Source organism: Aegilops tauschii, chromosome 3 (genome assembly GCF_002575655.3).
Source record: "Aegilops tauschii subsp. strangulata cultivar AL8/78 chromosome 3, Aet v6.0, whole genome shotgun sequence".
Lineage (NCBI taxonomy): Eukaryota > Viridiplantae > Streptophyta > Magnoliopsida > Poales > Poaceae > Aegilops > Aegilops tauschii.
Window position 1 is genome coordinate 594,985,994 of NC_053037.3, and position 14,331 is coordinate 595,000,324.

General features: G+C 43.7%; 2 protein-coding genes and 1 pseudogene across 2 annotated transcripts; all 3 read left to right on the top strand.

The window, feature by feature from the left end:
* The first annotated feature begins 551 nt into the window (after positions 1 to 551).
* On the top strand, positions 552 to 1,958 carry LOC109784140 (glutathione S-transferase U8). The gene is made up of 2 exons (XM_020342735.4): positions 552 to 928; positions 1,447 to 1,958. The coding sequence occupies exons 1-2, from the start codon at positions 611 to 613 to the stop codon at positions 1,819 to 1,821; spliced, it is 693 nt and encodes a 230-aa protein (XP_020198324.1). The 5' UTR covers positions 552 to 610; the 3' UTR covers positions 1,822 to 1,958.
* A 995-nt stretch (positions 1,959 to 2,953) lies between these two features.
* On the top strand, positions 2,954 to 3,976 carry LOC109784139 (probable glutathione S-transferase). The gene is made up of 2 exons (XM_020342734.4): positions 2,954 to 3,349; positions 3,447 to 3,976. Exons 1-2 carry the CDS (start codon positions 3,035 to 3,037, stop codon positions 3,822 to 3,824), a joined length of 693 nt encoding a protein of 230 aa, XP_020198323.1. The 5' UTR covers positions 2,954 to 3,034; the 3' UTR covers positions 3,825 to 3,976.
* A 6,868-nt stretch (positions 3,977 to 10,844) lies between these two features.
* LOC109784137 (probable glutathione S-transferase) lies at positions 10,845 to 12,973 on the top strand (annotated as a pseudogene).
* The last annotated feature ends 1,358 nt before the right edge of the window (positions 12,974 to 14,331 follow it).

Consider the following 14,331-nt stretch of genomic DNA (forward strand, 5'->3'; position numbering starts at 1 on the left):
AACAGGGTTTTACTTACCACTAGAGGAAATATTGGTGGAACAGAGGTAGCTTGGGTTACCGCTGATACTCTTTACCGCCCAAAATTCTTTACAAATTTGCTACAATTTGATTAATTATATTTTTTATTGTTACAAACTATATATCGAAATGGTTTTGCAGCTATATAATTGTTGAACATGTGGGGGTGTGGTTAGGGTGTAGCTATAACCCTCGTTGGAACCAGATTTTCAGATCCAACATTTGGTTCCTATCTTGACTGATTAATGTAACAAAAATGATTTCACCACTTCCGAGCTTCGTCGATGAACGCTCACTTCAATCTAGAGATTCTTTCAGCCACGTACAAAAGAACTAGTATGTGGGGCCGAGGGCAAGATAAGTTTGTTTGAACTTCAAACTTCAAGATGCAGGACAAATAAGTCATAGCTGAGTACTCTTGGTCCCATAGAGACAAGACAGACTCTATCGAAGCTAAAAAAACAATGTCGAATTGTGCAGAGCTCAATCTTCCAGGAGAAGCATCAGTATCCTACTTAAATTTCCAGACAACACACAAGCACACACGCCACAGCACCACACCATTGAAGAGCTTGCTTTCAAGCAAGAAGAATGGGTGAGTCGCCGGTGAAGCTCATCAGCTCGTTCGGCAGTACGTTCAGCCACCGCGCGGAGGTGGCCCTGCGGCTGAAGCGGGTGCCGTACGAGCTCATTGTCGAAGACCTTCGCAACAAGAGCCAACAGCTGCTCACTCACAACCCCATCCACAAGAAGGTCCCCGTGCTCCTCCACGGCGACAGGCCACCGATCTGTGAGTCGCTCGTAATTATCGAGTACGTGGATGAGGCCTTCGCCGGGCGGCCACTCCTCCCCACCGACCCGCACGCCCGCGCCACCGCCCGGTTCTGGGCTCACTTCATCGACGAAAAGGTATCTGCAAAGCTGTAAACGAGCTCCATAGTTGTGTTGAGAACTTGAGATCCATGCCAAAACTTTTTTTCTGTCAACAAAAGGAATACATTTGAACTTTGCAGGCCTAGAGCACATGAGTACTGCACTATGCAGAACTGTTTATTATTATTATTATTATTATTATTATTATTATTATTATTATTATTATTATTATTATTTTGAAGCATCAAAAGTATCTTAAATGAACCCTAGTGTTTTAGATATTTATGTTACAAAAAAAACATGACCATTTCTGCACACGTTATATTCATGTGTTGTCTGCCTGGAAAGTTTCAAGTTCAAATATTGTTTTGCTTGGAAGAAACAAAAAAATAGAAAATTTTCTACAGTGATAGAGCAGGAACCTTGATGTAAATTTAGAAGGCCCGGATAGAAGGCATACCTCTGCATGGTGTCTCAAAAAATGGGTATATAATTGCGTGCAATGTTGCGGAACCCATGGGTGTTCTGAAACAATATGTTGATTAAATATGCAGTGCATGAAGTCGTTGTGGGCGGCGCTATGGATGGAACCTAGCGAGGCACAGAGACGATCCTTGGTAGAGGCAAAGGGGAGCCTCGCGTTGCTAGAGGAGCACCTCGGGGAGAGGAGTTTCTTCGGTGGTGACTCCATCGGGCTCGTGGACATAGCAGCTAGTGTACTGGCACACTGGCTTGGAGTCATGGAGAAGATCTCCGAAGTGACCGTGGTCACGGACGAGGAGTTTCCGGCACTTTGCCATTGGGCTAGACGGTATGTTAGTGATGAGGATGTGAAGACATGCTTGCCGGAGAGGGGTGAGCTCGTTGCCATGTTCTCTGGGTGCAAGGAGATGTTTCGATCAATGGCAATGGCGCCGCCACAGCAGTGAAGTCGTCCACTTTAATTTGTCTTTTGTTTTTTCTACCACTTTCCCACGATCTTATCCTTTATTTCCTTGCATTGTAACACGCTTTTATGGTTTCTGCTAAATTGGGATTAATAAAGTGAGAGCTTTCTTCAGAATAATACTCCCTCCATCCCAATATACAAGGCTACTACACACTTTTATGTCTAAATTTGACCATTAATTTTATCAACAAAAAGCGAGTTATATGCAACAAAAAGTATGTCATTGGATGCACATTTGAAAGAATTTTCCGATGATATATGTTAGATGTCATATAACCAGTGAAAAAGATAGCGCACTATAGCGTCGCTAATAGCATGTTATAGCGTTCTGAGCAATGTCTCACTAAATTAATCGATGTACAATGTTCCGCTAATAGCATGTTATAGTGCGATATAGCACGCTAATAGCATATCTTAAGAGACACATTATTTTGTCATAGCATGCTATTTTTTTTCATTGCATATAACTCATATTTTTTTGACCAAAATAAGAAGTTCCAGTTTGATACGAAAAACAAAGTGGCCTTGTATACAGAAATGGAGGGCGTATTGTATCACATCAGTATTATAACCTAGAAATAACCATTTCCAGCTGACTGCTGTTACCGGTTAACCGAGAAATAACCATTCATAGATCGATGAATCATAGCCGCTCTTACAAAATTATTCATACTTCTATGTCAGCAAATAAAAAATCCATAGCTAACAAGAAAACGAAATAAAAAATCCACGATCTACTTTCTATGTCAGCAACAGCATGCCGATCAAGAAACTTTGACTTCGGATGCCATTGCTCGCTTGGAAACGTACACAATAGTACTACAACATTAATTGATAAACAAAGTCACCATCGTTTTGCTACATTATATTATCTCCTCCGTTTGATCTGCCCACTGCATTCTAAATATATTGTCTAGGTAAACCAAATCGGTTGTCTGGCCTGCAGCTGCATCAATAACAGTGAGGATCACCCCGATTTCAATGATTCTATTGAGACACGAATCTTTTTAATCTTTCTCCTTTTGACTGATAAGACAGCTGACTAAGCAAAACTAACAAAAAGAATTGCATGTTAGTCCGATCTTTATTGGAGATCAAGAGGCATCAGCACCATTTGGATCAATCAGTTCCCTTTCACCGCTATAAATGTCGACATCCAAGCTAGTCTAGCACCCCTGGCAAGCTTATCGGCAATGGCGGAACCGGTGAAGCTCATCGGCGCCTTCGGCAGCCCGTTCGTCCACCGCGCCGAGGTGGCCCTGCGCCTCAAGGGCGTCCCATTCGAGCTCATCCTTGAAGACCTCAACAACAAGAGTGAGCTGCTGCTGAAGCACAACCCCATCCACAAGACGGTGCCGGTGCTCCTCCATGGTGACCGGCCGGCCGTCTTAGAGTCCCTCCTCATCGTCGAGTATGTGGATGAGGCTTTCGACGGCCCGCCGCTCCTCCCCGTCGACCCCTACGGGAGGGCCATGGCTCGCTTCTGGGCCCAATTCATCGAGCAAAAGGTATGATTCTTCTCAAGTTGAAGTCCCTCAATTTCTTTAGATACTGTGTACATGGCCGGCCATTCATGGCGGATCGACCTTGCGTATGTACTTGCAGTGCTCGAGGCCGTTCTGGATGGCCGTGTGGTTGGACGACGGGGAGGCGCGGGAGGGGTTCGTGAGGGACACCAAGGAGAATCTGGCGCTGCTGGATGCGCGGCTGCAGGGGAAGCGGTTCTTCGCCGGCGACGCCGTTGGGTACCTGGACCTGGCGGCCTGCGGGCTGGCGCACCTGCTGGGCGTGATCGAGGAGGTGGCCGGGGCGAGCATTGTTGGCGCGGGCGAGTTCCCCGCACTGCGCCGGTGGGCGGAGGACTACACCTCCGACGCGACCGTCGCCGCGTGCCTACCGCGGAGGGAGCAGCTCGCCGCACACTTCGCCGGGAAGAAGGACCGAATCAAGCTCGCCGTCAGCGCGATGGTGGGGCGGGCGTAGTTGTCAGTTTGGGGCATCGATCAACACAGCAGGCGTCGGCAAAATATTCAGATTACGTACTGTATTATGATTTGTGATTTGTCTGTTATGTGTGTGTTCCCTATGGTGCGTATACTAAAATAAAATTCATATTAGTATTTGTTGCAACGAAATTTATGTCAAATTATAGTCAAAAGTACGAAATTGCTAAAATGCTGCCGCCTGAATATTTTAATTTTTCATTGAATTTTTTTGCAAATAGTTTCATTCACTTTATGGTTAGCAGTGTATGCCCTTCGTTCTGGGACGCGGCTCGTCTGCCGTGAAGAAGGCACGCAGAACTGTCGTGGAGCATAATCTCAGTCATTCTTATCTCACCAAACTGATCCGACGAACAACAAAACAGCCCATCCACGTACGCATACAGGGAGCACACCAAGTCTCTCTTCCCTTCTACTCCGTGAGTATTTCCGAACAATAAACCTGACGCAGAAAGGAAAAACAGAGCATAGTAGAACGTCCGGTGACGCCGCGGCCGTCGGCACTAAGCACTGCACGATGACTTGTCACCGTCTCGTGGCTCTCCACAGCAAGGGAGCAAAACTGACGACCACAAGCAAATCGCCGGCCTAAAGTTTAGCCTATGAGCAAGCCTGAAACACACACAAAGAGAACTAGGAGGTACAAAACAAAGCCACCTTGGCTGCTACTAAAGGCTCATCTCATTCTTTAATCAACACACAGTCAGAGATACAATTATTAATCAAGAAATGTCAAAGTGTTGATGCAAATTTAGCACTGGAGCATGCAACTCACAGTGTCACAGACGGATTACTACGCCATTTTCCAAAAGGCCAAAATGCAAATGCTTGTTTCAGAGGATTTCTAAATTTCTGAACACAGCAATCTTGGAGCCACACCAAACACTTCTTAATACTTGTCTTGAAATCTTTGCATGATCAAAAGATATATTCGGCATCAATGTCTTCAATACTCTCTCCGTTTCTTTTTACTCCGCATATAAGATTTGGTCAAAGTCAAACTACACAAAGTTTGACCAAATTTATATAAAAATATATGAACATCTATAATATTAAAACTATATAGTATGAAAATACATTTCGTGATGCATTTGATAATGTTGATTTCATATTGTCAATGTTTATATTTTTTAATATAAAGTTAGTCAAACTTTACAAAGCTTGACTTTCACCAAACCTTATATGCAGACTAAAAACCTGCATTTTAAAGTATCTTAACACCAATGACTTATTGACTTTAGCAAAACTTGATATCTCAACAGACTTGCACATGGAACATACCGTTAATAGATCGGTGAAGTTTCAGAACCAAGAACCTCGGGGATTATTATTCTGATTTTGTGTATTTGTGTTCCCACTTTCTTGTTGCAGCTTGGAACCCAACATTTAAGTAAGTCTCTTGTTTCGGAAAACTTCAACATTTAAGTAAGTCTCTTGTTGCATATAATAAAGAACATACCTTAGGTAACTCTTGTGCTTTCACAACTTCAGCTTGTTCTTTCTTCTTCCTCCCCTTGTGGAATTTGTCAAGCCAACTTAGTTTTCTCTTTTTTGTTTTCTTCCGAGGAGATTTTTACTTTAGGTGCGCAGCGGCTAAATGGTCATTTTATTTTTCTGCTATTACTTGTGTATCACATCCCTTATCAGGGCTACTTTCATTCCAAGTTGCAGCTTGGCAGCAATAGCCTTACCAACACTATCGAGCGCTTCATCAAACACAACATTCTTCAGATCTAGACGCTGGAGTGGCCAAATTTACGAACTTGTGCAAGAGATATTTGTCGCGAAGAAGAGCAGCCAACATTGGATTCTCAACAACATTTTGTCCACTTCTATCTTGAACAGTTCCAGATCGTGCTTTTCGAGTCCATCGCTTCAAAATATCATACGCCGGTAGTAACTTAATGTTCATCAAATCAAGAATTTGGAGAGCATGCACACATAATATCCATATTCTCTACAAACTGATGTCTGAAACACACATAATCCTTTCCAAGTTATCCCTATAATGAAAGTGCAGTCTAACTTCGCAAACATCATCAGACAAGCTACAAAACAGAACAATACTTCCCAAACGTCTTCAGCAATGATCGCCGGCGGCCACGGCGGCTAGTGCCAGTGGATGATCGTCTTCGTCTCTCTGCGCGCAGCTGAGAACCTGATTTTTGGCGCCAGAATACAAGCATGCGGCTGCTTTTTGGCGCTAGCGAAAGAAAGGATGGAGAGATTTGGCGCACTCCCTGCATGCGTATGTGGACGGGCTGTTTTGTTGTTCGTCGGATCAATTTTGTGAGATAAGAACAGCTGAGATTATGCTCCCCGGCAGCTCTGCCATGCCTTCTTCACGGCAGACGAGCCGCGTGGTGCAATTGGTCAAAATAAAATCGTAACTGTACAAAATAAAAGCATAATCATCCAGAAAGGGCAATTACAACTAACACAAAACTGATAATTAACACAAAAAGACTGAAACTTCGATAAGTTATTGAAATTTCAAAAAATTTACTACCAGAGTTTCACATAACTGATTAAAAATAACAAAAGGTGATTGAAACACTATTTTAAAAATTGACTCAAACATTGATTTTTTTTCAATCGCCTTTGCTTTTGCAATTCTAGTTTTCTAATCTATGTCAGAGAAGGACAATGATTTTTGAAGTGTTCAATCAAGACCCAAGTTTTTGGAAATTCTACTTCAACAAGGAATGTTGGGTCAGAAACTATATGCGGGCCGGGCATAAAATGGTCACACGACTGAAACAATGAAAATATTTGAAACGCCTTTGTTTTGGCAATTCTGGCTTTCTATATATTTCAGAAAAGGAGAATGAGTTCAGGAGTGTTCAGTCGAGATCAAATTTCTGCAAGTTCCAGCGTGGGCTTTGAAGCACCTACCCCACCAGACAATCAGTCTTGTCGTTCCACGGGCGGCCTGGCTAAAATCAAAGTTTGAAGGAGTGACAACCCAATTCGAGAGCACACAAACCCAATAGAGCTTTTTAGGAGCACATTATCTGGCGAAGTTTGCTCTCTCTTTCTTGAGAGTGGTTTCTATGTTTGGTTGTTGGGGCTATGGGATATATTCCTATTTTACCTATGGTTATTGAGCAAGAAAGTGGCCATGTTACACTAAAAAAAGTTCCACCAAAGGCGGCACGATGCAAGTACTAATCAAGCTAGGGTCTCACTGGCGTCTATCGCCTGCAATGGACCAGGATCACGAGAATAGCCGACAGCGGAGAAAACTGATTATGCTCACTGGAAGGTCGGGTCAATGGAATTTTTTTTGTAATCTAGCGAATGGGTGCCATTAGGAAAACTAAGCATTAAACCGGACACAATTTCCTTTTACTCATGACTATTGCTTTTCTTAGGCTCGCCGCACCTAGTCTTGCCTAGCCCTAGATTCGAGTCTAGCCTTGTTTTAACACGCTTGCTCAAGAAAATGAAATTTGGAATAGAATCCAGCACAACCGATATTGTAATATAGGTGGACCCTTTTGGCCACCCCTAGTGCCCGTACTATCACTGATGAAGACAAGGCCAATCTTGGGGAGGAAGAGAAGGAGATGGGAAGGTGACTACATTCACGGATTCATTGACAGCGAGGGTCTTAGAGTACAAATGAAGGGTGAAGGGAAGACATGGTGACCTGCACTATGTGGACACACTCAAGGGCTTCTGCCCATTCAGCCACGAATTCTGCCAACACCTGAGATTTAATGGCCCGGCGCGGCCGGTATGTTATTTTGATGGGTAGGTGCTCTATGGCCCACTTGGAGATGCATCCCGTGGCATCCATGTTGTTGATTATGTCGCTCAGGGGTAATTTGGATGCTACAGTTACCGAGCACTCTTGGAAGTAGGGGTGGATTAACGAGTTGCTTGTCTCATTAAGCTCGTGCTCGTTAAGGCTCAGCTTGTTAAGATTAACGAGCAGAAACCCTGCTCGGCTAGGTTCGTTTGAAGCTCGTCAAGCTTGTGAGCACTCGCGAGCGCTCCTTAACAGATTCTGATGTGTTACGACCTACATGACGGGTTTGTAGATGTGGTTTTTAAGAAGTAAGATGGTGACTTCAAAAAGGAAATGCACTAGTTTGTTGCCTTGTATGTAGATTAGATTGAATATATGGGCTGAGGTGCTAGGAAAACCTTGTCATGTAAAATGAAAATGTGTGTTGTGTTGTTACTAAGAAGCTTAATGAGCTACCCATGAAGCTCGTTAGCTCGTTCGTTAAGCTCCTTAAGCTTAACAAGCAGAAATCGATGATTGGCTCTGTTCATTAAGAAGCGAGCCATGAGCTTAACGAGCTGAACTATCAAGTGCTCAGTAAGCTCACGAGCTACGAGCTTTTTGTCCAGCCCTAGTTGGGAGTAGTGACGAAGTTTTCTTGATGACATAAAAATGGCATAGGCTATTTTCTGATAGTGAGGGTACCGTGTCTTGCACGGAGTGAGGACTTCGAAGACATAGTAAACGGACCTTTGAACCTGAAACTTATGGGCCTCCATGTCTCGTTCGACCACGAGAACCGCACTAACTACCTGATTGGTGGCCAAGATGTATAATAACATCGGCTCACCTGTGCCAGGTACCGCTAAAATGGGGTTTGTGGCAAGGAGGGTTTTAATATCTTCCAGGGCGGCCGCTGCCTCGCTGGTCCTCTTAAAGGGCTTTGTTTGTTTCAGCAGTCTGTAAAGGGGTAGTGCTTTTCCCCCAAGAAGACAAAGGGAGTAGGTGGGTAATTTGTTCCCAACTCTATTGTTAATAAATATTTCAAAGATAGTTGGCAGATCATTTAAATAGATGGCCAGATGCTTTTGATTTATGTGGAAATTTCTAGCTCTTTTTCCTATTTTTGAATGGTATTATGCTTTTAGTATATAATTGACAACTCTTTTATTTACTTGAATATATACAAACATGCCTTCTAAGTACCCCCTTCAACTTTATAGCTCTCGAACATAGTATTTAAGAAAATATAAAGAGACACTAACACTAATATATATTTGCAATGCATATAAGGTGTACGAATAATCTATGGAAGCTTGTGATTTTGTCCTTTTCCTTTTTTGCCTGACCTATAATAATTTGGTCAGACTAAAAAAGGTGCAATCTCTAGAAAAAGAATATAACCAAACTCCTTGAAATAAAACCTTAAAATTAAAAGAAATATCAATTATCACAACTCATGTTAATTATAAAATTAAATTAGTGTATGTTAGTATTTAGCTACATCATTGTGTAGTATGTAAGTATAATAAAAATTTACACCTATTAAGACCACATTTTGAAATATAAATTTTAATTATAAAGAAGTAAAAAAGTTCAATATAAATAAGTGAGACACATAATTAAAGGAAACTAAGACACTATGAAATTAAGAGATTAAAAAATATACTGAAATAAGAAGACTAGCAACATCAGTGGGACAAGGTTGACATATTGACATCCAAAATGACTAAAAAAAATAATGAGTGACCAATTAGTACTAACACAATAAATATTAAATACAATGTAGTAACAATTAAATTGTCTAGAAGCATATATTTTTATTGGCGCTAATTGTGAAGCTAGACAAATTTATTTATCTGTATGGAGAAATGAATCGGCTGTATTTAACAATAATTGTTTTCAGAAAATCTTCAAATGAGGCCGATGAGGAAAATAGATGTCCGAGAGGAATAAAGAGATGTCCAGAAGACATGGATGGATAGAGAATTCACTATACTTTGCAAGGTGTACCAGATAAGGTGTGATTCATAGAAGGCGAGTGTGATTAAACATGAAGCTTTGAAGGCTGATTGCGTAAAATGTTTGCCCAACTGGAGGGCCATCCTTATATTTAACGTGGTTTATATTTTCTATTTAATAGTCATAAAATAAAATAAAATAAATAAATTACTAAAATTATAACAAAACTCTACATAATGAAGTTGTCATTGTTGAGTAGGTTTTCCATACCAACCAACGATTTGCTGGAATTGAGTTATCATAGCAGGCTACTAGCTAAGCTTAAACTCGAGATTGAACTATAGATCTCCATGTTGTATAGCATTGTAACTTAGGCTATCAAACCTTAGGTTAGTCAACATGATATCAAGAGTTTCTAACCAAATGGTGTTATGTCGTTATAGTATGTATCTCGCACCTCGCGTTTCACGAGTCAGGAGGAAGTTTAGTGTCACAAGACAGATAGGGGTTCGGAGGCAGCTTTTGCGGCAACCGTAGTGCCACATTGATATGTCTTCAACGTATCTATAATTTTTTATTATTTCATAGTATTATATTAACAATCTTGGATACTTTATATGTATTTTTAGGTTATTTTATATCTTTTTGGGAACTAACCTATTAACCCAGTGCCTAGTGCGAGTTGCTATTTTCTGCTTTTTTTGGTTTTCATGACAGTTAGTACCAAACGGAGTCTAAACGCTATGAATTTTTTTAGTATTTTTTTGGACATAAGAGACCCTAGAAGCTTCAGAAGTAGATCAGACGTGAAGCGAGGACATAACAAGGTAACAGGGCGTGCCTTGTTGCCTTGTGGGCCCACGTGGCTCCGTCTAACCTAATTCCACTTCTATAAATTCTCAAATATTGGGAAAACCCCATAGAGCCACCCGAAACACTCTTTCCGCCGCCGCAAGCTTCTGTTCTTCTGTGATACCATCTGGAGGCCTTTTCCGGTACTCTGCCGGAGGGAGAATCAATCAAGGAGGGCTTCTACATCATCCTTGCTGCCTTTCGATGGTGCGTGGGTAGTTCACTACAGACCTATGGGTCCATAGCTAGTAGCTCGATGGCTTCTTCTCTCTCTTTGATCTTCAATACAATGTTCTCCTAGATCTTCTTGGAGTTCTATCCGATGTAATCTTCTTTTGAGGTGTGTTTGTTGGGATTAGATAATTGTGGATGATTAGATTTTTTATTGAAAGTAATTGAGTCTTTTTTAAACTTTCTTATGCATGATTATGATACATTTGTATTTCTCTCCGATCTATCCGTTTGGTTTTGCCAAATAGATTGATTTATCTTCAATGGGAGAGGTGCTTTGTAATGGATTCAATCTTGCGGTGTCCTCACCCATTGATAGTAGGGGTAGCGAGGCACGTATCGTGTTGTTGCCATTAAGGATAAAACTACAGGGTTTATTCATATTGATTGGTTTTGCTTTGTCTACATCATGTCATCTTCCTTAAAGTTTTACTCTGTTTGTCATGAACTTAATACCATAGATGCATGCTGGATAGTGCTCGATTGATGGAGTAATAGTAGTAGATGCAGACAAGAGTCAGTCTACTTGTCACGGACATAGTTTCCCCCCTTTTCTTCGTTCTTCTTTTCTTTTTTTCTTTTTTTGGAGCTGTTTTGTTCGGTTTTCCTTCATCTTTTTCTTTTCTTCTTCCTTTTCCATGTTGTGTTCTTTTTCATTTGCTAAATCCCTAAACTTTTTTCAAATACTTGAACTTCTATTCAAAATCAATGAATATTTTTTTTTCAAATTCGTGACCTTTTTTCAAAGTGTATGAACTTTTTTCAAAATCAATGAACTTTTTTCAAAATGTTTTTTTTTCAAAATCGATGAACTTTTTTCAAAATTGATGATTTTTTTGAAAAAAATCTGAAACTTTGTGCGAATAATCATCAACAAATTTTATAGAGGCTAGCAAATTTTTGTGGTCAAATGACATTCAAGGAGGTCTATACAAAAAAGACAAAATTACTCCAAATTACTCAAAATGTACGTGCTCTGTTTGACCAAAATTTGTAATTTTGTTTCTTTCATACAGTTATCCTCGGAAGTCATTTGACCACCAAACTTAACAAGCCTCTCTAACATTTGTTGATGATCATTTTCACAAAGTTTCTGGTTTTTTCAAAATGTTTTAGTATGTTTTCTTTTCTGGGTGCATCGTGGGTGCACCGAGATGTGGTTCATTCACTACTTTTCCAAGATAAGGTATTTGATATAAGATAAAATCGTTGCGTCACACTAGATCACTAGACAAGGAGTTTGATATAAGATGGCCAATTGTGACCAATTTAAAAGGGATGCGTACATGTCCATTACCATCAGAGAAGCTACAATTGCTCACCGGTCAACCGCATCTTATCCATCGCACGACAAATCCGACATGTGCCCCACTCTCACTCACTCAGTCAGTTAACTCAATTTGACCACCTCCTCCTAAAAAGATTCCCGTAGGAAGGATTTCTAATCCTGATTCATCCCCGCCGCGAGTTCGATCTGGGCAGAAACAATAGAGGTCTGAGGCGTAAAGATGAGCTCCGGCGAGCCGGTGAAGCTGCTGGGCTCGTTCGGGAGCCCGTTCACGAAGCAGGCCGAGGCGGCGCTCCGGCTGAAGGGGGACGTCGAGGAGGACGAGTTCATCGAGGAGGACGTCGGCAACAAGACAGCCCTGCTGCTCGCCAGCAACCCGGTCCACAAGAAGGTGCCGCTTCTCCTCCACGGCGGCCGCGCCGTCGCCGAGTCGCTCGTCATCGTCGAGTACGTCGACCAGGCCTTCCCCGAGCCGCCGCTAGTCCCCGCAGACCCGCTCGCCAGCGCCGAGGCCCGGTTCTGGGCGCAAGCGGAGGAGACAAGGGCGAACCTGGCGCTGCTGGAGGCGCGGCTGCAGGGGTGGCGGTTCTTCGGGGGAGAAGCGGTCGGGTACCTCGACCTCGCCACCAGCGCGCTCGCGGCCTGGCTGCCCGTGCTGGAGGAGCTCGCCGGAGTCGGAGCGGAGGGCACGCTGATGGGCGAGGAGGAGTTCCCGGCCCTGTGCCAGTCTGCCCAGTGGCGGAGCGAGTACACTTCCGACGAGGCCGTGCGGGCGTGCCTACCGAGCCGGAGCAGCTCGTCGCCTACTATGCCGCCAAGAAGGACGGCTTCGTCGTCAGAGGCAAGTCGCTGCAGAAGCAATGAGTCGAGCTGATCCTCCTACGGACCATGATGCCATTGTGAGTCGAATAATCTCCTAGCTGATGAATTGGTGTGTTCTCTATTGAGATTTCAGACTTCATAAGAGGACAGAAGTAACGATCAATATATGATGAGTTGCAATATTGTTTCAGACTTCAGGACCAACGTACCAATCATACATTGAGTGCTAGTTGAGGATAAACATAGGATCTTATTATTATTATTATTATTATTATTATTATTATTATTATTATTATTATTATTATTATTATTATTATTATTATTATTATTATTATTATTTACGTGATATAAACATAGGATCTGAAACAGGCTACTAAGGGCATCTCCGACGCGGACCCTCGAACCTCCCACAACTGTTCGGACCGCATTGCCCGGTCCGCGGAAGCCATCCAACACAGTTATGTATCGGTGCTCGGAGCGGTCCGGATAGCGATTTCTCCCGCAAACCGGAGACAAATGTGAGGGCTTTGCAGGAGTCCGGACCGATCTCATGCCCGCTTCTGACCCCCCCCCCCCCCCCACACACACACACACACACCCGGGCCACAAAAAACTCCTCACCCGCCCCTCCGTGCGCGTTTCACGCGCCGCTTACCATGCCGCATTCATGCCGGCCCAGAGCACGCGGAGACCAGCATTGATGCAGCCATGTGATCGGAGGAAGGGAGGGGGCGCTAACCGACGTGACCACTCTATAGCCGCCGCTTCAATGTGGATGTAGGTTCACGAGGAACCAACTCCGGCCGCTACGCCGCATTGATGCGGCTGACCAGCACTTCGCATGGCCTGGCCACGGTTATATAAGCCGCGCTCCGATGCCATCCACATCGCATCCTCCTCCTCCTCGTCCTCCTTCCCTCTTCCCGCTCATCTCCCTCCACATCTCCGGCGATGGGCAAGTCCTGGGAGTTGGCGCCGACAGGCGGTCCCGTCCACGCTATCCGCCGCTGCCGCCGCGCACCCGCCCCCTCCCCGGCGCATCAAGGAGGAGAGGCTCTCCCCGCCGCCCAGGCGCGTCATCAAGGAGGAGAGCCGCACGCCGCCGCTCATGCCCAAGGCGCGCGGTCACTTTCTTCACTACCTCGGCAGCGGCGGGGCTGGCGGCAGCTCCTTGTTGTCGTCCGGGAGCGTCATGATGGCACAGGAGTACGTCGACCAGGAGCTGGGCCGGCATCGTAGCCGCAACGCCACGCGCCGGTCCAAGTTTGCGATTCCAATGCCGGGTCGGGCCACGATGACTGAGGAGGAGCCGCCGGCCATCCTGGCATGGCCTACGAGGTGACTGTCAAGTATAGGATAGTTTAATGTTTTATTTGTAGGTTTTTAGTACACCGGACGACATATCGTCCGGTTTTATGTACAAATTATCCTAATTACAATGAAATTCGCCGTGTTTATATCAAAATTCGTCCGATTTGATCGAAATTCAGCCGGTTGGTTCGAGTTGTTGTGAAAATTTATGCGGCTACGGTTGGATGGCTGCCTCCCAATCCGTGTCCAATTTTTTGCAACATAGATGACGTTGCGGAAGGACTTTTG